The sequence below is a fragment of the Ornithodoros turicata genome, chromosome 1 (genome assembly GCF_037126465.1).
Source record: "Ornithodoros turicata isolate Travis chromosome 1, ASM3712646v1, whole genome shotgun sequence".
NCBI classification, from domain to species: Eukaryota; Metazoa; Arthropoda; class Arachnida; order Ixodida; family Argasidae; genus Ornithodoros; species Ornithodoros turicata.
The window spans coordinates 142,749,739-142,777,458 of record NC_088201.1 but is presented as its reverse complement, the minus strand read 5'-3'; the positions used below and the strand labels follow the sequence as shown (position 1 = coordinate 142,777,458).

At 46.7% G+C, this 27,720-nt stretch overlaps 2 protein-coding genes across 2 annotated transcripts in view; both read right to left on the bottom strand.

The window, feature by feature from the left end:
• Window positions 1-503: 503 nt before the first annotated feature.
• LOC135370214 (uncharacterized) lies at window positions 504-11,948 on the bottom strand. Its single transcript, XM_064603918.1, has 3 exons — window positions 11,838-11,948; window positions 3,297-3,422; window positions 504-729 (listed from the first exon to the last, which is right to left on the bottom strand). The coding sequence occupies exons 1-3, from the start codon at window positions 11,943-11,945 to the stop codon at window positions 556-558; spliced, it is 408 nt and encodes a 135-aa protein (XP_064459988.1). The 5' UTR covers window positions 11,946-11,948; the 3' UTR covers window positions 504-555.
• A 9-nt stretch (window positions 11,949-11,957) lies between these two features.
• LOC135386267 (integrator complex subunit 2 homolog) overlaps window positions 11,958-27,720 on the bottom strand; it is a 28,662-nt gene continuing 12,899 nt past the window's right edge. Inside the window, exons 4-9 of the mRNA XM_064616082.1 lie at window positions 25,820-25,870; window positions 24,435-24,927; window positions 22,320-22,458; window positions 15,132-15,250; window positions 12,091-12,211; window positions 11,958-12,014 (exon numbers count right to left, since the gene is read on the bottom strand). Of these exons, the coding sequence (XP_064472152.1) occupies window positions 11,958-12,014; window positions 12,091-12,211; window positions 15,132-15,250; window positions 22,320-22,458; window positions 24,435-24,927; window positions 25,820-25,870 (980 nt within the window). The remainder of the gene's footprint in view (window positions 12,015-12,090; window positions 12,212-15,131; window positions 15,251-22,319; window positions 22,459-24,434; window positions 24,928-25,819; window positions 25,871-27,720) is intronic.

The following is a 27,720-nucleotide window of genomic DNA, read 5'->3' as shown; positions in this document are numbered from 1 at the left end:
CTCCAGCCACCTCGTCTGCCTTCTCCCACAATATGAAGCTCCCGGTGAAGTCCAACGCGAACCCATTTCCGGACATGGACATTTGATATATATTTCGGACTTCCACAGGAGAAAGCGTTGTGTCTGGGACACAGCCATGGTGATATCGAGATCTGACTTAACTAAGAAGAGTACATTAAGTAGCTGGTAACATCAAAGTAACTCAGTTACCAAGTAAACTTACACTTCATTCCTACAATTGGAAAATTCGTTCAGCTTTTTACACAACTTGTAACGGGTTCTATTTGTCAAGTAAGTTCCTTGTGATTTGTTCCTGTACACTGTTGCTAGGATGAGGTGTTGCGACATACGTTGAAAAGGTATAAATAAAATGAGATACCAGACCAAGACATTGATTACGCTTAGACTATTTCGCTATTTTACGTTAAATTGCTCTTCGTCAAATCACGGAGGACAGCTTATTTATTGATTGTAGAGATACGTCCACTGAGCGCCCTCTGGCGGCGACACCTATTTACGTGGAAGATTATTTCTCTTTATTTCTTTCCTTGACTGCTAACAAGGCGACAGCCCTTGCTTTTCGGTGCATTTCCTGAAGTCTTTGACCCTGCCGTATTTTCGGGTACCGCAGCAGTTGTCGACGTAGCACTCGAATTCCATGTCGAAAAGAGCGAAGCCGAGTGTGACCGGGCTTGAAAAAGCTTTTATCTTCTCGATCACGAATTGCACCTGTTGTGGAAAAAAGCTTCACGCACTGCCACTACAACGTATGAACACGGCTACAGATGCGACATTTCATCAAGCATTGGTTGCTACTGACATCGATTATTGAACACGCTATGCTGATTCCAGAATACATTTCGAATGAAGCAACGTTCCCTTTGAAAGCAGAACTTCACTGTATAACATGCTACGAGCCAAAGATTACCCCGAGGGTATACCCTTCCCGCGTCTAATTTGACGATAGGTAGAGGTGCACCTCTTTTGTGATAAGTGATACAATTATGATAACAGCCACAAATGAACGTTCGTCCTGCGTTTTCGACAATAAGGGGTGATACCTCTTTTATTCTGTGCAATACAAGACTGTTACGAGCATCAACTGTTTACTATATACACATTAAAAACAACACTTTCGTGCAGTAGGCTGCACTTCTTCAGTTTGAGGATCTGTTACAAGTGGTGAAGGATATATCGAAAACAAGTCACATGGTACAAGAGAAACGGGTGAGGGTTAAGAGAAATACAAAGAAATGCAATACAAATATAAACATAAGCAAAACGCAATCAATAGGAGGTGGCTGGACAAGGTCAGACAGACATACAGATGGGTCGGAGGTGCACATGGAGGAAAGCAATGCACAATCACATGAATAGGCACAGCGAGCAGTTGGGAAAAATAGATTTAGAATGCGTACGGGGAATTAGGGCTCAAGGGCGAAGGATTGAGGACACGGAGCAGCTTGATGGCTAAGAGCCTCCATACTCTGGGAAAGTGGTGCGGAGTTCGTGGTTCACTGATTGTCTATCATCGTGCAACATGTGAAAAATGGCAGACAAATGATAATAGGCGGAAAATTAAGAAGAACATATTAGAAATAATCAATAAGTAAACTACAGTATAAAGGACTGTAATGGGCCGCCGTACACGTTGATGCCATGCGGTTGCAACGTTGCAAATTTCGAAATGAAATAGGATTCTCGATTTTTGCGTTTGATGTCATTAACGTAGCCTTATTCTAAAATGGTGATAGGTAAATGAGCATGCAGATCTTGTCCCGGAAGATTAAAATGTAGCGATATAGGTGACGTTTATTAGCAATATCTGATTGATGTCCATAAATAAATATGGCCATATCTGCTGGAACACGCTGATGACATGAAACGCAAAAATCGAGAATCCTATTTCATTTCGAAATTTGCAACGTTGCAACCGCACGGCATCAACGTGTACGGCGGCTCATTACAGTCGTTTATACTGCGAGTTTATTTATTGATTATTTTTAATATGTTTTTTTTTTATTTTTCCGCCTATTCTCATTTGTCTGCCATTTTTCACATGTTGCACGATGATACACAATCAGTAAACCACGAACTCCGCACCACATTCCCAGAGTATGGAGGCTCTTAGCCACCACGGTGCTCCGTGTCCTCAATCCTTCGCCCTTGAGCCCAATTCTCCGTACGCATTCTAAAGCCTATTCATGCCATATGCATTGCTTTCCTCCAAGTGCACCTCCGACCCATCTATATGTCTGTCTGACCTTGTCCAGCCACCTTCTATTGATTGCGTTTTGCTTTTGTTTATATTTGTATTGCATTTGTTTGTATTTCTCTTAACCCTCATCCTTTTCTCTTGTACCATATGTGACTTGTTTTCGATATATCCTTCACCACTTGTAACAGATCCTCAAACCTGAAGAAGTGCAACCTACTACACGAAAGTGTTGTTTTTTACGTGTATATAGTAAACAGTTGATGCTCTTAACCATCTTCGTTATTTTTGATTCTGCATCGCCGAAAACTTGCACATTGTTTTTCTTCACGTTGTACAATACTCGGTATTGAGATTGTTACGTGGTGAAGTTCTGCTGTGCTCAAAGAAAGCGCAAACATTTAGTTAACGGCAGTAATGGTCGGACAGTTTTGTACACTGCAATAAAACCCATCTGCTCAATGTTACAGGGAGGCTGCGGGACAATGCCAAGTTATACCGACTGCAAATGGCTCCACAAAATGGCACTAAATTTGGTTTGGCTACTTGGAACGCAGAGACACCCTTGCCCTCGTCCTACGTGGTGACGTAAGAATTGATGCAGAACAAAATCGCCACCACTTGCCCGTCTCCCAAATCTTATGGACGTGCCATTATACAGGGGGGGGGGGGGGGTAATACAACGTGACAGCGCCACACGTCACGAATTCTGTAACGTTTAACCATTTAGTTGACGGAGGAGTCTGCCACGGGGTTACTTGATCGGACCGTCTGTCTTGGAGATGCTTGTTTCTGACTAGTAAATATCATTGTGCGGGTGACCGGCAAAAACTATAATCGTTTATGCCACTCGCGGTTGAGGGTTGTCCACGGCAGTCCAGATGAACATCGTAGTAGCACACACCCTAGCCAATGCAATCAATCGAGAGTCGTCCTTGTAATGGCATGCCGTACTGGCAATAGCGATGGGTGGAGGTATCTGCAACGTCGCCGGTCACAAGGCCGGTGCGCGTGTACCGAGACGGGGTAATGTTCCCTATCCTTATAACACTGTGGCTCCCTTGAAGATTCATGAACCCACCTTCGCCGTCAATGAAGAATTTCTTTCGTAGATGTACCGGACTTTAAGGCTTTGATCGCCAGCGATGAAAATATGTTCGGGATCCATATATTTGGAGGCTCTTTCGTTTTGTGCGTCCAGACACGTCTGCGGTGAGAAGGTTCTTAGTCATCAACAAGGAACTCTTTCCTATATAGGTGCAGTACTTTTTGCAGAAGTGGTTACCGCACGGTGATTTTTCGAAATCTGTGCCCCTCAATTCAGTGTAATCGCATCACGTGCTTTCTTGATATTAGCTATGGAATAACAGCTGAAGTGTACAACATGTCCTTCAGCTTGAGCGGCTTCTAGATGAGCTTCTTGTTGTCGCTTTCTGTATTCAAGCTTAATGTTATATTGCAAACTTCGTTAGTACAACGACTTGCTTGTGTATTACTTCTAAAACAACGGTAGAAATGACGAAGATCCTGTTCGTACATAGATTTCATTAATCCAGACGTCACCTTGCATCACACGCAACTTAGGCAGGCGGAACTCAGGGCAGCAGCAGTGAATCACGAAACTAACTAGTATTATTACAGTTGCGTGTTTTCCAGAAGAGAAGACACAGCTTAAGTTTAGAATTCTGTGATGTATTACAATGACGTTGCGTATTTTTCGTATTTCTCTTGAGTTAAATATAGAGGAGGAGAGAAAATAGCGATGGCTGAAAAATGAGCTGCGAATTAATCTCTTCCCAGGAGGTGACATTTTGGCGCACTTTGACGTATGATCTGGGTGGGGTAAGGAAATTGCCCCCTGTCCCCCTTAGACGCCGGACCCTGGTCACCGCTGCTACAGAGGCGATGACACACTTCATAAAAGTCCACCTTATTAAAGTATTACCGAGTTGTCACCATCGACTGAAGGATTACTCTGACTCGCAATAGAAACTGTCATCCTTGGTTAAATCACATATTTCTGGCTGTCACGCTGCATAATCAAGGTAGACATTGAAAATCACGAGATAGTATACATAATTCAAGGGCCAAATTTGGAACGCTAGGTGGAAAGCAATTGTACCAAAATGATAGGATACAATGATAGTCAATTTTTATGCAGTTGTTGAAAGCCCCACAAACCATCAACGAACTCTACACAGGTCAGGCAACGCGCAGGGCCGTCAGGGCTAATGACTGAGTGTAGTAGGATATACATCTTATACGGGGCGTCTTTTTTTAGGTGCCACAGATTTTTTTATTAAAATCTATGAGAGCCCTAGATATGCCGTTTGGGCGTCTAACGTGCCTGGCCTGGCAGACATCTCTCCTAGCCGGTCGCAGCAGTGTGCAATGACTAATTAACTAAAATTCGATAATTAATTTATAAATTCACGAGTTTTGGGAAAAACTGAGATGGGAGATATTGTAGAGGACGGTGGTCTTCCTCTATATGAGCCCCGACCGGCGATGATGGTATGCCACGGAGAGGCGGTGACGGTGGCCTGTCTCCATGGCCGCGCCGGTGGAACTGAAGCCGGTGCTCCACGCGCGTGGCCATCGTTGTCGTCGTTGTCGTCGTCCGCTACAGGGGTCCCCCGGCCGTCAGATGCGTTGCGGACGCATCGCAAGAGCTGGAGTTAAGGCGGTGCATCACCACCGACGCTCTATGGGAATCCCCATACATTTTTCAACTCCCGTAGCGCCGCGAAAATTCGGTTGATCTCCGTGCAACTGCTTTTAAATGGAAGAGGATGCTTAGATCTAGTGCCTGATCGAAGCAGATTTTGCGTTTTAGACTCAGAAATTTTTATATCGTCGTCGAAAGGTTTGGGAAAAGCTATATTTCGAGATTCCGCTCGCTTACAAAATAGAGCCGCCCAAAATCGAAAATCTGGCTCGATCACGCACTAGAAAAACATATCAAGAACCAATACCAACAAAAAGATTTCATCTATGTTAAGCCGTTGACTCGGCACACGAGTTTTTGTCAGGTATGGTCATCCGTGGAGTACGCCGCTTCAGAATGGGCAGCGCAGTGCTGCCATCTCTCATGGAGGGTATCGTCACAAGGCACAACAATTTGAGCGCTGGAAATGCTATACCGCTGCACGTGCAGGTGGACGACGAAGCCGACGTTGACTGTGACGCAGGAGCACGAGCACACGCAGCTTAGCCCTGCCGCAAATACGTGAACGGACTATACTATACATGAGCTGTTCATTCATCGATGTTTATTTTCTCGGCGGGGGGGGGGGGGGGGGGAGGGGCGGGGAAGGGCATGAACGTGGCATGTCATTCCCCCATATAACGCCGGGACGACCGCGTTTAGCCTCACTTCATTGGAAATTGTGTATTAAAAACAGGAATGCAAGAAAAAATTCAGAGCACCAGTCAGCTATCGTATAAAGGAAACACTTGAAGCAAAACCATTGCGGACAGGCACGAAAGCTTCTGGCTGTTTGAGATATGGAAATAGCGAGTTTTAGTATACCGCTACCGGGAGCACCGTAGGTTACCGCGTCTACCGCACTCTATCAACAGCTAAGATTCTGTATCACGCACGCTGTCATTGGTTCCGGTGGGCACGGTAACTTACCGGCGACGTTACCAACGGTATACTAAAACTCGCTAATAATTCATGAGTGCAGAACAGGGTTGCGCACTGAGATCACACTGGAGATCACTGAGATCACACTGAGTCACTAAGTCACTTAGTCACTGAGTCACTAAGTCACTGAGATCACACTAAGTCGTGTTGCAGGCAATGCTCGCAGCTTGTTGATGAATGTTGACAATAACGCCGCCGAGCACTTCAATTCCGTTATCGCGAAGTTTGTTGGGGGAAAGCGGATCAACTTCTGTCAGAGGCGGTCTTACCAAACACGCGCATTTGCCGCAGCCGTAACAGTGAACTCACGTGAAGGTTTGCATCATCGTGTGCACAAGGAGATGTGTCAAACAAAGCCAGGGAAGTACACTTTGAGCCTTCAAAAACGTTGTAGTGCACGTGAAGAGGCAAGGGCCAAGCGCCGTCTCAACACCAAAGCGAAGAAGGCCAGCCTTCCAGCCCTGCGTAAGAAGCCCGAGCGCCGAATTGCTGACTATGGGGAACAAGCGCAAAGACCAGACATGGAGCCAACGTCCTTCGCGACGGCATGCATCGACTACAAAAAATTGCTTGAGCTCTCAGAGGAGGAGCATGCCGCATTACAGGAAGACACCATAGAGCAGTCGCTGAGCCTCCGGTGGAAACAAGAAAGGAGAAAGCGGCTTACGGCGTCTTTTTTTTGGTAGAGTATGCAGGATGCGCCCCTCTACAAGTGCTTTAGTTACATGTCAGTATTTTGGGCTTTAGTTACATGTCAATATTGTGGGCTTTAGTTACGTCTGTCTGTCACTAATGCACCTGTTCAGTAGCTTCAAGGCGCTCGGAAACCATCACCCATTGTTGTGCACTTGCGGACATGAAAGTCGTTTCTGAACGCAGAAAAGGATTGCGCAGTGAACTAACACTGCAGTGCAAAATGTACAGACTAAAGGGTGTGGCTGACACTGAGCGTCCACCAAGCATCGGACAAGATCATATGGACGTGAACACCGCTGTAGTTTTGGGAGTCCTCTCTAGTGGAGCGCGATATTGAGCCCATGCTCAGTTCTGTGCTGCGCTGAACATGCCGTGTATAGTGACCGGAACATTCGTGAAATATCAGGACCAACTGGCGGACCGTAGCAAGGGTATAGGACAGAGTCACGTACCGGAACTGAGGAAGTAAGTGCGGTCTGTGGAAGTGCACGCATGTCTACCGGTACCAGATCCACGGCCAACTCCACGTATAACCAACCGTCAGTACTGCCTCTTCGTTGTAGGTACTGGACGACGCCTTGCGGAACGAGAAAAGGGTGGTGTACCTTGCGCGAATTTATAGCGACTGCCTCCTGCTAGAGCTTGTTGACCCTCGCTATCCTCGAAGCATGCGAATTAGAGTTCCCGATTACAGAAGGAAGTACGCCAGGCCAGAACAATTGTAATCAGTGTGCCGTGTGCTTTTTGCTAATCGAGACAAGGTCGTGATGTCGGCAGCCACGACGAGGACGAAAAAGAAAGCTAGAGAGGATTTCTGGAAGTTCCTGCGCGGATAGGCAAGATGACACTCACAATGACAATTTGTTACGAAATGCTCTCACTCCGAGATCCAGACTGACAGAACCACGAGCTGAAGGTCACTTCCAGACGAATGGGACATCAGAGACCCAGTTCGCGGCATGCTGATCTGTGCTTGGGTGAAGTCTGGGGCCGTGGTTAGTGACGACCAGGATGAGCACAACGGACCCGAATTATACAGACGACCAAACTGGAAACCTCCATTCGCACTTTACGTTCCAAGCAGCTGTATGGTCCAGGCAGACACATTTTTCTCCTCTACCCTGCTTTTCTTCCCTTTTCTTCTTCTCTTTTGCCTTTTTCCTCCTTCTCCACTGATGTCCAAGGATATGGGAAACGTCATGCAGCCTCTTTGCAGTTTTATTTCATTTCCGCTGACTGTGCAAGTAAATGAAGTGTTTTGTACCACCACAACGTGGTCTGAGATTTGTAAGCCCAGAGTGACAGAAAATAACAAAAACAGGTTGCGGCTTCGTTTCGCAATTTCCGCGTAATGTCGGTAAGCTATAACATGCCGACACCAACGTGTTTCAACCGCGTCGTGTCCAACCTAGGTTTTTTGTGTTACGAGGAATTTCATTTATTATATGCGAAAGCATTGCCGAAATCACACGAAACGACTGGTGACTAACCCTTCGCCCGACAAGAACACAGCACGGAACAGCAACAGATCGACGAAGAAGTTCAGGAGACAGCTGGACAGCCTGGGCGCATTAATGCGCCACTAATTGTTCCGTCTGGCTGAGCGCGATATGCGTGTTTACAGTATTGGACTTGGCATGGGTGAGCACGAGCGGTCATATGTTTGCACAAGATTTCGCTTGACCCGTCGCGCGCAAAGAGAAAACAAAAATAACAGAATAAGGAGACGTTACATCAGCGGTACCGCATTTCCAAGCAAGCGCCAAAATGTTGTGAAGCGGTGTCTGCGCGAACCATTTCGCTCGCTGCGCCATCCCTCGATTGTAGACGACGAAGTGCCGGCTCTGATGCACCGCCTTAAGGGCGACCGTGGTAGGCGTATAGACGTGGTGACGTGTGGTCGAATAGGGGCACGGCACACGTTGGCGGCCCTTCAGAGAGGATGAAGACGGGGAGAGCATCCGTGTGTAGGTAGTCATCCTTGTGGTAGGTGTGGACGGGAACAGCGATCCGTCGCAGAGAGAGTGAGGCGCTCGGTGTCGTGGTCCTGGGGTGCCGCGACCGGCACGGGAGCCGAAGCTCGATAGTCCCAGGTGGAGTGAGTGAGGTGCCGAGACGGGCTTAAGTGTGCCGAGGCGTCGGCTGCCGCGACTGCCGCAACCGGCAGGTGAGCGCAAGGCTCGAGTGTCGCGGCCGGCAGTGAGAAGCGTGAGAAGACTTGAGCGAAGAGAGAAGCGTAGGTGAGAGAGAGCGAAGAGTGCGGTAGGAGTGAAGGTGGGCCGTGTGCGCCGGAGGTAGTGCTGCTCGATGGCGTGGTCAGAAATTTGGGATGGTGAAGGGCCGAATTGCTGCGGACGTGATGTTCTTTGTCCGGGTCACCAAATGTAGAGGACGGTGGTCTTCCTCTACATGAGCCCCGACCGGCGATGATGGTATGCCACGGAGAGGCGGTGACGGTGGCCTGTCTCCATGGCCGCGCCGGTGGAACTGAAGCCGGTGCTCCACGCGCGTGGCCATCGTTGTCGTCGTCGTCAGCTACAATATAAAGACCGTCGTAGTCGAATGCTATTCCACGCGTTGCCAGTCGCCGCGATTTCGGTTTCGGCTCATTTGCGTATCAAAATGCGGGGATGGATATTTTCACGCACATGCGGGTGTCAGGATTTGCTAGACGTGGAATTGCCTTCAACGAGGACAGTCTCTGATTCTGCCACCTCGAATTTTCCCGAAAAAGAGTTCATTAATGGATCTAGTCATCCTGTAGTTGCATACTTTCTTCGAGAGGACGTCGCCTGGCCATATAACCAGAGGTCGGAATTTCAGCACGAAAGAACTCACGATCACGATCATCTGATAAGGCGAGCGTGAGGCTGAAGCCGACCCACGCTCACGCTCAGGCTGATATGGCGCGTGATCGCTGTGCACCATGAGCGCGATACTGGATCGCACTCATCCTCGCGCCACTGTTTATTGCAATCAGAACGTCGAACGAATGAGTTTATCGCGCATGCAGAGATCATCATGAGGGTGATTGCATGAGTGCGATCACGATATCAGGCAAAGGCCGTCCGTGTGATATCTAGGCATTATATGGCACTCACGCGATCACGATGTTGCGCTGTTGGCACATGGCACCTTGCACACAGCAAAGGCAGGGCGGGTGTGAATTTTCTGTTGTGATTGTGCTTTCGGGTCAACAATAGGCAAATCAAAGATTCAAAGATCGCAATGGCAATAAAAAGCTGTTCGAGCCCGGGTGTGGGTCCTTTGTGCACTGGTTGTGCAGGCAGCAGGCGTTGCGCCACTGATGCAGCGAAGAATCATGTCTGATCGCGTTGAGGATCTCCACACCATGGGTGATTTCGCTGTCCCAGATTGGCTGCGGGACCACTTCAAATATATCGGCAGCTCTAGTGACGGCGAGAAAACATTTATTATGTGTCTTCACTGTAACACGCGAAAGATTGGAAAGAGAAGAACAGTGGGAAATTTCGAGCACGGTCAGAGCACGCTGTGGATCTTTCCACAGGCCTCGGCAGCCAAGGTGTCCTTGATACCACGTTCTGAATTTCGGCAGACGTCTGAACTTGATGAGTATCTTGCGGAGGAATATGACGAGCAAGATGTCTGTACATTTTGGAAACACGACACATATCATAAGCTGGGTCGTCTAGCGGAGGTCTGCTTTGACATACCGGCCACTGCCGGTGGCGTCCAACGCCTTTTTTCGGTGGTCGGTGCAATACAAAGGGCGCGACAATCCTCACTTCTCCCGACTACAGTGGAAAAAGTCATCCTCGTGGCGGAAAGCGTGAAGGGGTCAAAAGGGCAGGAGGCAGGAGAAATTCCACGACGCAGCTGAATAAATAATTGGTATTAGAAGCACAATGTAGGCTAACGATTATGACAGATTCCCTAACTGTCGTGGCCATTGGCCCTCTCGTCACCAGTGTGCCTACATGCCAAAGTGTGGCAAGCAGAAATCGTCACACATCACCACATGCCGACATTGCAAAATTCTAGCATAGTGAGAGCAGACATCTGGTCCTGTCACCCGGCAGCAGTTTCACAACGACACAGTGATTGGCGGAGACGAGATACGAAAAATTAGAGGCGTCAGAGCATGATAGCAACAGTTGAGAAAGCATCCAAAGACGAGCGTTATGCAAATATCGTCTCTTATATTTGAACTTTATGGGCAGGGGCATGTTGAGGGTAGACAGCAGTGAAGCAGAGCCTCAACCATAATAAAAAAAAAACAATCAGAATGGGACTGAACGCACGGCGTTGCGAACGCGCCCAGAAAGTGCGTGCTTCCCTATACTTTGCGCTTTTGCAGAATAACATGATCGCAGTGATGAGCGCGATCACGCAATAATCGCGCTCATGGCAAACAGCCTGATCGCAATCACATTGTAATTCCCATGAGTGCCTGCAGAGGCGCGGCATCGTTATCGCAATACAGGAATCACGAAATACAGATTACTGCCGTGAGCGCGATCGCGATCACCACAAGTTTTCCTAATGTTATTTCAACGCGCCGTGATCACCGCAAGGGCACTTCAATGACGATTGCAATGACCGCCACACTCATCGCTTTGGTGATTGTGATGGAAGTTATTGTGGGTTATCGCGATCATGCGTGATTTCGAGGAGGTCTGCATATAACTCAACTGCAAAAACGACATCTGTCCTGCTCTCATAGATTTTAAATAAAAAATATCTGCGACATCTAAAAAAGACACCCTGTATATTCAGAATGACAACAACTCAGAGGCTACCTCTCGAAATATAATTTTAAAAATCTGGATGTCCTAGCTATTGTCACAAGCATGAGCAGGGTAAATAGATGGTAATGTGAGTTTCGGGATTATTCCTGTGTTATATGACTTCCTTGTGCGCGTTGTGCTTCCTGGCGAGAAGTATCCTAGCTTATGGGCAGCCTATCAGGATTCCGATTGGCATGTTGTCATGAATTCGAGTCTGAAGATTGGGATTGAACGCCAAATAAATTCAGTTTCAAATACATCATGGATGTGCTCTTTTTTATCTCTTTAAAAGAAATTTCAGAAACTGACAGGGTCCTAGTCAACCATAATACGGCACGACACTGTTATGTTCCATTATGTGTTGTAAACCGGAAGCGTGCGCATGTTTGTGGCACTTGCACATGTTCATTGTCAAAAAAGGCGTAAGCTCGTCCGCGCTGTCTTTCGCATCAAATACTTTATTTTCACCTTTCAAGTTCTATATGCGACAAAAGAAAATGTTTCTAACCTCTTCGTAGTCGACAAGAATAAACTGGGAAGGCGTCCCGACTCTACTGTCATGGTCTGTGACGGCGCCTTGCAGGTTTTTCATCCACCTGAAGAGACCGACTCCCATGGTGAAAGATCATCAAATCATTGTAGCTGTCCCGGTGTTCATTGCCAGCACCTGGTCCACGACAGATGACTGCAAGGACAGAACATTTGACTTCCGACTTCCCCCATGAGTTAGGGTCTATAATTGCCTTAACTACCAGTCTTACCATCCCAGGCTTTCCAATACTCAGTGGGTTTTCCCACATCGTCCCGGCGGCAATGCCTTTAGTTTCTCTGTTGTCCCAAGATGAAATGTGTGTTCGTAGAACGACCACGTTCGCTCCGGCGCTACAATATTACACAGAGTACAATTTATTACACTATTTTAGATAGACAGAAAGGGACATTACACGGGCATAACCAAGATTGCATAACACTGAGACGACTCAGCCATAAAAACGATGGGCTGAATAAGCATGAAAGCACAATACGTGGAGATAAAAGGACTACAGTAGGGTTAGACACTTCGATTTCAATAATCTGCTTTTCATTCTCACTGACGTTTTCATTTTGGTATCCTACCTAAAGATTTTTCGGTTGCAACCGGCCTAACTGCTGGTGGCACGATTTGGACCAATAACGCCGATTCCTAAGTCTTAAACCTACATAGCCTGTATGTATATATGAATACCTGTTGCGTAGACCATGTTTTCACGATGCAAAAGGCGTGACTGAAAACCAACCGCAAACAAGGAGGATTCAAGCTTCATTCCCGGGGATCCTTAAATTCTCGTCTGCCATTCGAGGGACCTTCTTTTGCCGCCGTTTCCTCTCCCTACCCTTGAGGATCCCCAGGACCTAGTGGGCTTGGAGCGGTACTCTCCATCGACTCCCGAAGCGCATCCTACGATAGTGCGTTCCTCTGCCGCCCCCTTCACTGAAGGGCGTGCTGGATCTCCCCCAAGGATCCATTGACTGTCAGAGGGGGGCTTCATAGAAAGCGCGAGGTAATGTTTTCTCCACTGCCACAAAGGGTGGGGGTGGATGGGGGCTCAGTAGCAGTTGCACCACCTGCACCCACCCCCCTTTAGAGGCGATGACCTTCAAGTCATTCTCGGGAGCTTTCTTAGAATCCTTGTGGGTTTTCATTTCAAAAGCAGAGAAAAGATTACAAAAAACAAAAAACTGTTCCGAAGAAATTAAAGAAAAAATTGCCAGAAAACCCACTTGCTTATTTTGAAGGCCACCTTCGCGATTGCACGTCTACACTCTAAGAGAAAAAAGTAAACAAGTGAAATTTAATTATGTTTGGGGGGCTGCATGCATCCTCACAACGATTACTCTCTATGAGGATTACATGCACGAGAGTTCATGCGGAGTTTAGGGCTACTTGTAGCTCTCGGGAGTAAATTTTGTGGTCAGGGGACTAAAATATATTACACCACCGTCAATCCGTCATCTGCCGTCCCAGCGAAAATGTCTGGGTACAGTGGGATCCCGGTAAACGGAACTCCAAAGAAGGTGAGTGATCGGTTGTCAACAATGACTCTGTTTGTTTCGGACGACATCAGAAACTGGCTACCGTCATTTGCGTAAAGGAACTTTCCTTACCATGCTAATGGTGATTGCTTGACGTGCACAGCCGAAGACATCATCGAAAGGCACAGTACTATATGTTTTAAGGGTGTCAAAACAGCTGAATGAGGGGTACATAAGTACATTAGCAATGGGAAAATTTCCTTCAACTGTCGGACCCCGTTTGACAAAATGTAGGCCGCACACTGTCTCTGACTCAACACCATGCACAACAGCAGTGCAATTTGTACCGGACCCTGGTTAGAAAGGGACCAGCCAGGGGTGTCGTAGCCCAGCGATTCACCCCGCCCCACCGTCTTAAGTGATGGGGATCCGAACGTATGGTGGTTTGCGGTTGCTGGAAATTCTTCCCCGTATCCCGAAACTGAATCCCGGCTAAACGAAAGGAAATTGCACGGATATAAATATACCGACATGTTTGTTCTCCGGATAGTGTGGGATTTGAATAAGTGATCCTCGTATCAACCGTGGTCGAACGTAATTACAGTTCAGGAAACTGGAAGCTCTATGTGGTCTCCATATGTCTCGTTTTTCGTTAGGGTGAATAGCTCTCGTGAATGCATTTCAGTTAAAGGGGAACTAAAGCGCGATAGTTTGTTCTCGCGGCGCGGAACTGAAGACGCCGTTACGTACACTGACGACAGTACGCAAGGTTCACTCAGTGCGTAATTCGTGATTTGTTCGAAAAGAAGACCGAACTTTGTTCTTTTCCTACTCCTCGTCGTGTCAACAGGCACGGATAGGATGTTGAATCATGGCGGGGGATCGTCTGCGAATACCAATAGGAGGCCGCCACATTTTCGGGCGCCTTAAGAAAGAGGGAAAAGGGAGAGCATTAACTTCCCATTCGTCCTGTAATCACCAACAGCTCAAACGATAGATCCCGTTCTTTTTCCATTCATATAAATGTAAAGGAATCTTGCACTCCATGATGGTCTTTTTTTTTTTGGGTGTGTGTGTGTGTGTATGTACCAAAAAGACATCGACGAAGAATTACGACAAGGACTACAGCTAACTCTCAAGTGACAGACTTTACTGGTCGAAACACGTTGGAATACACTTGAAAAAATGTCACATTGTACACAAAGATTTTGTAGCGACGGGAAATACAACGTCAAGTCGGAACTCAAGCTTCCTACGTGTTCCCAAGATCTCCGCGGGAGAAAAGAAGCCTCCTTCATAGCCACAGACTTGCACAAATTCTGCAACAGCGTATCGTAACTGAACCCTTCGCGGATATAATTTATCTTGGGAACAGGTGGCAGGCTTCAAAGTCAATTTGAGGTTGTCCTACTCGTCGCTATCAAATGAAGGTACAAAGTAGCATTCTTCTAGGGTATTTAAACTTGTTTCGACTAGTAAAGCATGCCACCTGAGAGTTAACGGTCGTTGCCTGTCGTCATTCTTCGTCCGTGTCTTTTTGCTGCTATATACAATGAATCCGTACCAGCTACACCGCTTCCATACACTTGGTGTTTTTGTACCGCAAACGCACGCTCTTCAGGGGACTGTTCCTTTGAGACACATTGTTTTCCTTGAGAGAAAATTTGAATTTGAACTTGACCTTGAATTTCTAATTTGGTTTGGACATTACATTCGTAGAAACGTACACGAAGAGTAACTATTTTGACAGCGATGTCAGTTTAAGGAATCCGGTTGAATTTCAACTCACTGTATGAGGCTTTCCACGAAAGCATTGATGTCCGGAGAATCAGGGTTGATACCGATAGCCTTGTAGTAGGTCGTGACGTTGATCTTTTTTCCATTGGCATCGTACAACCTTTGCAGTTCCTGCCATATTAAGTCATGAATGTCTATCGCAGCACAATTACATAGGTTATACAAGTCTCTACATTGCCCCAAGACCTAACTTGTGAAATAGAATTTCGCCACAATACACACTGAGCGCCAACCGTTGCCCACTTATCACTAACGGTTTGCGAAAATTGCGGGACATACGCCTTTTTGAGGCAGTTGAAGCGACAAAACTGCGTAAGTGTCAGAAAAAGGCCCACACCTCCCGTTTTCAGCAAAGGAGGGCAGAGAACGATCTTAGACCGGATTATGGTGGGCAAGAAGCATCTTATGCGTTGACGTACCCACAGCTCAAAACGGTGTTACAGAAAGTTGATTACACATTTTGCGTGATGGATTAGATATTCTTTTTGGTACACCTTGCAGGTACATTTGCACGTAGCACGGTGACAACCAGGAGAGACTCGATTCATGCAACGCGAGAAATGTACCATCTCTACTATGTACACTCTAAAAACGTAACTTCAGCACCGCTTAACACACCAACCAGCCCCGATATCGCTCTGTCTCCCGATTTGACCAAGCGAGGTCGCAAGCAGTCAGCGCGCAGCAACAGCTACGCTCTGGGTAGTTTCATTTTAAATCGAACAACGGATGAAAGTCGCATTTTTTAATTCGTCCAGAAAAAAATATATGTGAGAGGACAGCTGAAACGAAGCAAATCGCACCACGTGCGACGCTCGTGCGTAGGCTAGTTTCCGCGAGGAAGAGGAGGAAAGTCTGAGGCTGCTTAGGCGCGCTTTCTTCTGGACCGACTTTGACGGGATCTAGCACCGCTGATTTTATGCCTAGGAACTGGAGGTTTTTTGTGATTATAGGCTGCACCATAGACACTGTCGGCAGCCAACTACAGAATTCTGAGGGCCACGAATTTTCTGTTAAAAACTGCCAAACTTGGCATAAACGTTCAAAAAGGCCAAACTTTGTTGCCAATTTGCTTCATGATGGAACGTCTGTGGACATCGAGCTTAGTGCCACTCGATAGGACGTTGAAATACCTTTCGTGCTGTCTAAAGTTCATTTTTCTCAGTCCAGTGCTTTCTGTGTTATTAGCTTGAGAATCGCACATGGTAGGCGAAAATTGCCAATGTTGCATCTCAATTTTCTCAAAAATGCAGTCTTCGATTTCCTTGATAATTTTTGAAAACGTGGCGTCATGCCTCTACTTTAGACGCCAAGTGAGACAATCTTTTATTTTTACCGCAGAGATGCGCTGCGATTTTTTTTCTTTTTTTTTTGTCAGCTAGGGTCCACGAGGCTGCGGCCTTGCGCGCCCCACCTACGAGCACGCGACCTTCAACCTCTTCTTTGCTACAGGTCTCCCGCTGACGGAGAAATGAATGACCACACTGCGTGAGCTGGTTGTAGTGTCCCCAGAGCATCACTTTACGTTTACCCAATGGTATCCCAGTTCCGTCAGGCTCATTCAAACCGTAGGAGAGTACATGAGTTGCCTGAGCGCCCTTGACGAGAAGACCCAGTCCTCGAGCATACCGGCAAAGTAGTGAGAAGAAACAAAGTGCTTCGTAAAGATCTTTATCCAGTGGTAACATCGTAGCTTTTATTTGAGGTTGCCACCAGTCCCCCAGGCAGTGTGAAAGTCACATCCTTTTCATCGGTAAAAGAACGTTGTGGAAATTTCGCAAAACGTAAAATGTGCCCATTGCGAGACCCCTGCAGGTGATGGATGCAACCATTGGATTAGCATCATCAGATGGGTTTAGATATGACCTTTCACATGATATAAATTGACTGGGTTCAAGCGCATGGATGCCGAAAGGATTACTGAAGACCACACCGAGGGTTTAAGGTACCTACGGCTACCGGAAACAAGGGAGTTTAGTTGTGCGTTGTTCTATCGGAAATTTTGATTCCCACGGTGACACTGACACAGCTCGTCGAGGGCGAACGTGTTATACTTGAGAGCAGCAACATACTGTTATCATATCGGTCTTACGGGCTTTGTATATAGTACTCGTCGTGGTTCCGGGCTACGGGGCATAAAACTAATTAAAGGTAGCATGTACAGCTTCGGAACTATCACTTATTGCGCCCAAGTTAAGAGACGGCTGCAACCAGGCGGCCACAAATTTGTATTCTCACGTGTTGTAACTTTCTGTCCCCTGTGGCCGTAGTTCTGCCTTCCTAATATTAACTCGCACGACAGCCTCATAGCGTGCGTATGTGCATTGCCTCAAGCACATGTGCGGGAGAATAGTGAATATGCGCACGTGCATACGCACACGTCGTGAATGCGACTCCCATGAAAGTGCGTAATAGCAAGTTCGAGAAAAGAAAGAGAAAGAAAGAGAGAGAAAGAGAAATATTCTGGCGTTTTAGAAATAATTAGGATCGAACATGCAAAATTTTCGCGTACCACTCGTGGTTTTGCGATACTAGGCGGACGAAAAATGCGCTTGAACCCAGTCATTTTATATCATGTGAAAGGTCCTGTAGAGCTTTCGGATGCTACTAATCCAATGGTGGCAGCCATCATCTGCAGAAGTCTCGCAATGGGCACATTTTACGTTTTTCGACACTTCCACGACGTTCTTTTACCATTGAAACGGATGGGACTTTCACAGATCCTGGGGGACTGGCGGCAACCTGAAACAAAAGCTACGATGTTACCACTGAATAAAGATCTTTACGAAGCGCTTCGTTTCTTCTCACTACTTTGTCGGTATGTCCGCGGACTGGGGCTTCTCGTCAAGTGTGCACAGGCAACTCATGTACTCTCCCACGGTTTGAATGAGCCTGACGGAACTGGGAGACCATTGGGTAAACGTAAAGTAATGCTCTGGGGATACTACAACAAGCTCACGCAGTGCGGTCATTGATTACTCCGTCAGTGGCAGACCTGTAGCAAAGAAGAGGTTGAAGGTCGCGTGCGCGGGGATGGGCGCGTGTGCGTGGATGCACGCAAAGCTGCAGTCTCGTGGACCACGTCTGACCAAAAAAATCGCTGCACGTCTCTCAGGTAAAAATAAAAGATTGTCTCACTTGGGGTCTAATGTAGAGACATGACGCCACCTTTTCAAAAATAATCAAGGAAATCGAAGATGGCATTTTCGAGAAAATTGAGATGCAACATTGGCAATTTCCGCCTACAATGTGCGATTCTCAAGCTAATAACATAGCAAGCACTAGACTGAGAAAACTGAACTTTATAGAGCACGAAAGGTCTTTCAACGTCCTATCGAATGGAACTAAGCTCGATGTCCTCAGACGTTCCGTCATGAAGCAAGTTGGTAACAAAGTTTGGCCTTTTTGAACGTTTATGCCAAGTTTGGCAGTTTTTAACAGAAAATTCGTGGCCCTCAGAATTCTATAGTTGGCTGCCGACAGTGTCAATGGTGCAGCCTACAACCACAAAATAGCTCCAGTTCCTAGGCAAAAAATCAGCGGTGCTAGATCCCGTCAAAGTCTGTCCAGAAGAAAGCGCGCTCAAGCAGCCTCAGACTTTCCTCCTCTCCCACGCGGAAACTACTCCACGCACGAGCGTCGCACGTGGCGCGATTTGCGTCATTTGAGCGGTCATCTAACATATATTTTTTTCTAGGCGAATTAAAAAATACGACTTTCACACGTTGTTCGATTTAAAATGAAACTATCCCTCTGCAATACAGATGCGCTTACGCGAAGCAATTTCAAAATAGAGCGATGTTACGTTTTGAGTGCTGATCGGTCACGCGCCTGGTAGCATGAGCACGCTATGAAAGTGACTCATCTGCCAGCGCAGTGTACCAGTTCCCTCTCTCCCCTATTGCCTGTGGAGCGACCTCATTTGTCCCTTCCCCAAATAACGAGAGTAACATTTGAAGGTTCAAGCGTACATGGTCCCTTCTGTGGACACATTCCTCTTTACAAATTTCCCCTTATTGCTGCCTTGTGATTGGACAGACACTTAGTCGCGTGATTTCTCCACACTTCATTTCCCCTGCGCAGAAAAAAAACTATCCTAGAAAAATTATCTGAATATTCGGAGTTCTGAATGTTCTGTTTTTTACATAGAGCTCATGCCGTTCAGATTGCTTTGACAGTCTGACAGCTCAGAAGTTCCTTGTAACGTTTTGCCGACATGGTTTGGAGCACAGTTATAGAGAGTAAATGTGATAGATTTAGATGTTAATTATTATTTATTTCATTCATAAAGGAAATATACTGAATTAAATTTGAAATCACAAATGTACGCTCTAACACCAGAACCTTTCCGCGGATAACTCTAACAGAGAAATTCCCCCTAGCTGTTCTTACAGTTCATACACGCAGTAAAAAACTCATCTTCACCGCATGATGCTTTCCTAACCAGCTATCATCCCGAATGCTGTTGTTTTCGAAAATAAGAGGCGAACGCCGTTTTTGGCACGAGCGCAGTCGACATATATGTCAGAAAAAAAATGAAAATAAAGACGTGCCGCACTTTACACAATTCAGGAGACATAACGGTGACATTCTATGCAACGGGTGGCCTGCAAGGCGGTATTGGTGAAGTGTTACGTCCAGAGTGTAGTTTCGCGTGCTGTCATACACGTTCAACTAAAAGCTACGGAAATCACGACAGGTTCATCAGGAGATACACATTACACTACTCGTTATTTGTTGTTATTTGTCCCAAATGTTTAGCAAAGCGCATGCGCACCAGCTAGATTTTGTTGCCTGCGGCTCGCCCTCTCTATTCAATGAAGTCTGTTTTTGTTTTTGCAGTGGGGTATAATATGACATATAGATATTGGCTGCTGTAGTTCCCTTCGGTGACGCTTTGAAATCACCCGTCCGCAGCACGATTTCTTTCGACGACGATTCGACAACCGCAAAAGCAGCTCTAGCTATACTGTCATCATATCAGAGGAAAAATGTTTAAAAGAAAAGGTGTGTTGGATGAGTACAGATCAGATGCTAAAGTCATTGAGAGAACATAAATATATGAAATACGCTTTCTTCAACATACTTGTTGTGGCGATCTGTTGTTACAAGTCATACAGAAAACGATGTTCCTTAGTGCACATTGTCCTTCATATGTGCCGTCGACTGTAGAGATTTGCTAAAGACCTCTAAATTCTTTTTTTTTTTTCACTTTAAAGTGGTAATTAGATTTTTTCAGGGTGGTGGTAACTGTATAGGTTTCCCAAGGGCGTGTATAATGTCGTCTGTGTAAAAGCAACTAATCAACTTTGAGGAATAGTTGGAGGAAGATATTTCACGTATGTACCAGGGGTGCGGATTTACTGTAGCAACGCAGAAGGTATGAAGATCAATGCGAAGTTACCGAGAAACGATTCCAGATAAAAATAATAACTCGGAGAAGTGCACCGTACTGCACGAAAGTCTTGACCGTAAAAGTAGGATGCAAACGGGATGGTGATAATCTGGAGATGACATTCCTTGATATTGAGGGAAGATAACGAGGAACAAGAAGCAACAGGACAAGTCTCATGACAAGCGAAGAGAAGTTTACCTCACAGAAGTATATAAATCTACATAAAGGGGAGACTTGTCATGTTGCTTCTTGTTCGTCGTTGTTGTCTCTCAATCTCAAGGAATAACATCTCCAGGAGAGTATTGTTTTGAATATTGAATAGATGTTTTCAACTGTCTTATTTTCATTTTTATCTCCAATCCTGCTGTAGCAAAGCAAACCACAGTGCTGCTACAACTTCCTCTGGATGACGTCCAACTGAAATGGTAATTTCAAAGCCGTATGTGTTACTTCGAGTTGACGAATTTTGCGTGTGGAAAAGTTATGGCATTGATGGAGCGGCATGAAGTTTGGAGCAGAATAGGCGCCACACAAAATAGCCCAAGCAATTAATATCCTCATTAACATACAGCACCTAACAGACGCATGCCTCTGTATTCGCTTGGGTATGGTCTGAGCAAGTGTAAACTTATTCTTGATAGCATCTGATGCCCTCTACCGCAGGATTGTTAAGCCATTTATGTGCGTTTCCTGGCATACCAGACGACAACATTGTGGGATTTGCTAATCGGATGCTGTAGTCGCGAATGCAGAAGACCTGATCAGGCAACTTCGCGACACCAGCTCCGCGGTCTGGGAGGTCCGCGATTCGAATCCGCGGGCCGTCTGTGCCGTCTGGGGTTTTTCCTGGGTTTTCCTCAGATGTGTAATAGGCGTATGCCGGCACAGTTCCCCTGAAGTCGGCCCATGGACGCAGCTATCCTCCCCCCGAGCGGATTCGGCTCGGTCTTCCACTTCACCCTTTCCTCTCCTCCTCTCCACCACCTTTCTCTCCCCGAGAAACATGCCGCCTAATCAGGCAGGCAGACCTCTCGGGTTCCTCCCAACGACACTCCTCCTCCCCCCCCCTCCTCCTCAACTTCGCGACAGAGACCTACATCGAGGCGATAAAAACGCTCAGTTTGAGAAATGAACGAGAGGCGGCGCTTTAACGTTGAGCAATGTCGGCATAACAGCGGATAAAGAAGCTTTGAAAAATTACGGAAGGTCGCCGTCAAAATTTGCTTAGCACAGAGCAACTTATAGGGAGAATGTGGTTATTCTTTGGTCTTTTTTCAACTCGCGGCAGGGGTATCTTGTGACGTCTGACTCATCGTTGCGCCAACCAGAACACCTGAACTGAAGCGGAAGCCATCGCGTTGATCAGCCGACCTCTGGGCGCCATGCTGGTGCAGCCTGCCAATTGATCGGCACGTTCTTTTAATCGATTGTTTAGTATAACCATCAGAATCGCTGGTGGGTAGCGTATACAGCCGCCTACCATACGGTCAACAGAACTAACTACAACACGAGGAATTGTCTAAAGGGCACAGGCTTCATCGACAACCACGCACGTCCCCTCCCGTCTTGCACTGTGAAGAGCGTTTTGGGACAATACGTTGTCGGGCCCCTGGGAGCGGGACATGAATAGAGTACCTGGCTAGGAAAGTTGTTCAGCCGTGACAACATAAGATGCCTTCAAGTTACGATTCTCCTAATGGCCAAGCTCTCTCTAGAAACAGCTCTGGCATGACCCTGCCCAAAAGCATTTGCGAGCACCACAAGGCGGTATACTCAATGTCTTACGGGGAGAAGCTCGATGGCGTTATGTCTTGTTGGGTAGGGCATGTTGAGGATACCGTGATGACGGATCTTCTTCGGGCAGAGCTCATTGAAGGCCTCCGTCTTGCTTCTTTGGATTGTTTGCTTGGCGTTATCCAAAGACCTGGAAAGGCGTTTTTCTAATTTTCATCAGCAGTAAACGATCATGCAGCAGTTCGATGCAGCTGATGATCTGCATACGATAGCCAAAAGTACGCAAACCAACCTTGCCTAAGGCACATAGTGTTCCCTTGTCTGTTGCCTAAGACACGTAACTTTGTCGCAAGGCTGACAGCTGGAGGGATTGTGATAAAAATGGTGGGTGGATGCAGTGCTGGAGGAACTCTTTACTGTAACTGAGTTACGTTTTGGTAACGTTAGCTTTCACTCGTTACATTTCAGTTCGAGCAACTCATCGAGGAACGCCGTTGCGTTTTAGATAACCTCGTAGCTTGAACTAAATTTCAAGTTCCTTTTGTTCAATCTTGGTGCACAAGTAACACGAGCCGTCTCCAGTCTCCGTATGGTGAAACGTCAGCCATGTGAGCGCTCGTTGCACGTGCACGGCGACTCCTCGTTAGTGTACGCTCCCATGCTGTAGCGCGACGAAGTCTACGAATGCAGTTTTTTCTGTGTATTGAGAGACCTAGATGGTTCGTCAGTGTGACGATTAGTGTATATCTCATAGCGGAGGGTGCAGCGTTGCTAAAACGCAACGCTTGCCGCGTTTTCACGAAATATACAGAGAGGATGGCGACTCGTCGAACATAAAATTCAGATGCCTGCTTTGTTCTCCGTTGATGAGGTGATTCAGGACACCAAAATCATCAAACATTCTAAGAAATTACATAATGTTACGGATTATTTCATCGTTCTTAAGAGTGGTGTGATCTTGATGTATGGACCTTGATGTATGGAAACAATTGTAAAACTGCTTGCAGTAGCCATTGTGACACATAGAGCTGATCTAATTATACGAGAGTTCGAAGGTCTAAAATAATATACGTCAAGAACTACACAGTGCATACTGCATAGCCAGTAACTAGAAAGGAAGTCGCTACTTTTATAAAGTGTCATGGCGAGATCATTTTCATAACATTTGGTTACATCGTTTACTGAGCAGCTTAAAGGAACTAAAAAGCGACGTTTTCTCGTCTTTGCTTGACAGGAGAGATGTTCGTGTGAACACAGATGAAGTCTCACGTTCGGGAACCGACGGATTTTCTAACGAGACAATAAGAAATGTCGCAGTTTCCCCTCAAGCCGTGTAGGACAGACACAAACCTCCTTGTCACGCACTCCTTTCCGCTGCCGAGTAAACAACCGAGTAAACGAAGTACTAAAGTAAAAAAAGAGGACGATAAATGAATACCCTTGGCGACAAGCCAGGGCGACCGGTGCCAGGAGTTTTACGGGGAGAAACTTGACCACGCCGCCGAACGGCAGTACGTTACCGATGACGTAATGGAACGCCGATGATTGGTCGACCCTGCTTTCTGTGAGCCGAGTGCAATCCCAACGTGAAGAGGCACTAGGACTATAGCGCCTAGCAGAGTCGTGTATGGGGAGAGTTGGGCCAAGATTTGATCTTTTGCCGTCCGGGGATGGGGGCTCCCCGTGACGTCATGCCCGTCATCGTTTCGCGGCAATGAAAGATATTTCAGAGCGGTTGCTAAGCTTCAAAATGACGACCTGGCCTCCACGCCGCCTGTCGCGTGACTTCGAATGACGGGCTTTAGACTACGCTCATTGCAATGGCCAACCTCTCCCCTCAAACGGCTCTGCTGTCTAATGCCCGGGAAGCGAGAGGAAGGAGGAACGTGAAGGAGAGGTTCGGAGGCGATGTCAACCGCGCGTGCTCAGAAAACGGAGCATTTAAGCAGGAAAAATGTTTAGTGATCAAATTTCTCTACAGGAAGAAGCCGTTTTCAGAAAGAAAAAAAAAGAAAGAAAGAAAGACGGATAACATTATCCGTTCTGGAAATTTCATAGCCCCTTTAACTTGTAGCAAGCACCTGTTGTCAAATAATTTCCACATCCCTGGGAGATTATGTCACTCAATGTATGTCACTGTATGTCACTGTATGTCACTGAACTCACCGATGGTCGATGGAGAAGCCAAACTCTGTATTCTTTGAGGAATCCGATCGTTGGATAAAGAGCTCCACCGTCGAGGGACCGAATCGTTTGCCGTTATTTCCTACGAATATGTCGTTGTAATAGAGGAGGTCGCACAATCCATCTTCGGGATATTGTTGGCTCACTACACCGTATATGCCAACTGTGCACAGCAGGGTCATCTTTATCGGGCCCCGGGTCGTGGTCGTTGTGGTTGTCGTTGTTGTTGTAGTCGTAGTTGTTGTTGTAGTCGTGGTTGTTGTAGTCGTGGTTGTTGTAGTAGTCGTGGTTGTTGTTGTAGTCGTGGTTGTTGTAGTCGTGGTTGTTGTAGTCGTGGTTGTGGTTGTCGTCGTGGTGGCCGTGGTTCTTGGGGGCGTTATTGTTGTGGTCGTCGTTGTTGGCGGCATCGTCGTCGTTGTGGTCGTCTTTTCTGTGGGCGCCCTTGTTGTGGGCGTCGTTATGATCGTCGTCCTCGCTGCAGATGAATGGAGACATTCGCGTCATTTGCATTTGAAGGTTAGACAACAAACTGTATCTCATATGTTCAAAATTATACGGACTTTATGATATTATAATCCATTTGCCGCACATTGTATTCTCCCAAAATATTGTTTCTCTGGAGATGATGATATTCCTTGAGATTGGGGGGAAACAAGGGCGAACGAGAAGGGGGTAAGAATCGGTCAGACAGCAACAAACCGGGTAGCCTTGCGAGGCATTGCAATCCAATATTATGTTACTGTTTTTTCTGTAGTGCGCGCATATAATAACACTAGCTTTTTGGGTGGGGACGTGTATGAAGTCAATCTGCCGTGCGTCTAGCAACATTGCCCCTTGTGCATCTGTACCTTCTCGCCACAGCTATGGCAAATCACTCCACAGTGGATCACCTCAACGTGGGGTGGTGAGCGTAGACCAGAAAGTGTACATCATGTTCTTAGGAGTCAGACAGCAGCAATTCTGGTAACGTCAACTTCTCTTAGACAATTACAAACCATCAGGTGTTACAGATTTACCCACAGGACAACTGCTATCTGCTGCATAATATCTGTCCAATGAACTACAAAACCTGCAGAAGTGGTGGCTACAGAACCAGCATCCCCTGTGCTTTAGTGCTAACATGGTCCCTTTAAGATTAGGAGAACCCGCGGTTCCCTCAGATGCTTTATGGTCCAGACACACAGAAGCCCAGGCCGCAGAATCGCCTTCTTCATTCAACATGCTGTACACCGGCATGTAGATCGCTCGCCAATAACGCAGCAACAACCAGGCACACGGGAAACAGGGAAAAGCTCTTCCGAGGCAATGTATGCCATGGATACCTCACACTGATGACGACTCCATGTCCCGTTTCGTTTCACACTTACCTGTATGAGAACCATAATATTCCGCCTCAGATGCTGCGGAATCATCAGGACCTGCGTGAAGAATGAATATTAAGTTTATGCACGTCATCGGCAGTGACACGTATTTTGCCTGAGCCTATGCAGCTGCGGATGCAACATTGATCTTTAAAATTTGTTTATTTAATATCTAGGCCCTTTTCGGACGAAGCCATGTAGATCGTCGGCCGACGGCGCACATAGTGGTATATCGACAGAAGTGAAAGAACGCAGACAAGCTCGTGCATACTGAGGGCTTGCCACGGAGGCGCGGAAGAAGAACATAAATTTTCTCTGGCACATTTTGTTCTTCCGTGTCTCCGTTTGCGGCACTCAATAGTGGTATATGTTTGATAGATGGATTTCGGAGTGCGATCATTCATTTATAGAGCAGTTTCTCCTTGAAGACTCGACCTCGGCGTTCCATGCTCGATATTTTATTGAGAAACGAATCGAGGGATTTCGTAAATGAATCCGGAACCGAAAACCTCGAGCGTCATTCTTGAACACTTGTTGAAGCTCGAACCAGGTGAAAATATCCATTGCGGTTTCCGCAGTGAGCTTCCCAGCCGAACAATTAAACACTCTTATGCCCCTGACACACGGGCACATTCAGAACCTCGTATCTCAAGGCCTTTTGGAAATTCCACAAATGACATAGAAAACATTCACGCAGCACTGTTTCGCGCTCTCTCCGGTATCGAACTTGTTGCCCTATCTACTAAAGCAGTTGAGATAAAAGGCCCTAAATGTGCCCGTGTGACAAGGGTATTAAAAACCATGACACATTTGACACAAGATGTAAAATTCACTCTCATGACATGCTGTCTTCCTGTAGCGCCTGGTAAAACAGCAACACTAGTTTAACGATTGGAATCGGGGCGTTTCATTGTAACGGGTGATATCCCGTACCTTGCAGTAAGTATAACGGTGAGCCTCCCAGGAGGAATAAAGTCCTCAACACCCTGATACATAGTGTCAGTACTGCACTACATTTTCCAGTTGTGTTTCCTTTCAAGGAGCAGTAAAGTATTTCTCCTCGTTCAATGAAAGCTGCCGTTACCTTGACAATGACAGGAGAGGTACGAGATACGTCTGTTACGTCATTCGTTGTATGAGCGCGAAGGAAACTCTCATTTGCGCTTTTGCTCTCCTCTCTTTCTCAGGGTGGTGCGGGTAGGCTGCACGATCATCGCGAGAAGTCTGTCATGGGGACCGACGAGTGGCCGCCCTACATGATCGCTCCTTTTCAGAAGGCAAGAGGAAAAGTGAAAATCGTATTTCTTACGCTCTTAAATAGAGAACTACACAAAGGATGCCTTTGTACTTCTTTCGAAGTAACCACACGTTTCATTCCGCGGGCAGAACATTTTCTTGCCCCTTCGCGATTCTATCACGCTACTGTGTGCATAACTTCAGTGAGTCCACTTACTAGTTTCACTTTCGGAACTCACTAGGAAGCCACTGACCATGGCCCCGATTACGAGCAGAAGCACAAGCAGACATGCGAGGCCGATCACTGGGGTAGCCCAACTGTAACACGCATTACATCAGCACACAGCAAGCCTGAGCAAGAACGTCCTTAAAGTGGGAGGGAAGGGTAACTCCATAACCGTTTTCGTTTTGTCTACTGCGAGCAGATATAATGCGTCAGGAACAGGAAAAAAAATAGACGGCTTTCTGGTCTCCTTTATGTCACGGCAACAGGTCGAGTCGCACACAGAACAATGCCCCTTCAGTGTCTTTTTGCAGGTTGAGTACTCTATGCAAGTAGGTCAACTGCCTGCTCAGCTGAGAAGTTTTGTTTCTTTTCCAGCTTGCCTAGGGGGTTTCGACATTGACCCTTTCCCTTAATAAGGAGAAACGGCGTCACGCGAGACGCACCT

Bases quoted from the DNA above. Each gene is read 5' to 3' on its own strand.
- LOC135370214 (XM_064603918.1), bottom strand. From the start codon at position 11,945: ATGGGAGTCGGTCTCTTCAGGTGGATGAAAAACCTGCAAGGCGCCGTC. The intron at 3,423-11,837 runs GTTAGAAACATT...TTCTCACCGCAG, and splicing joins TTCTTGTCGACTACGAAGAG to ACGTGTCTGGACGCACAAAA. The intron at 730-3,296 runs GTGGGTTCATGA...TTTCCACAACAG, and splicing joins ATTCTTCATTGACGGCGAAG to GTGCAATTCGTGATCGAGAA.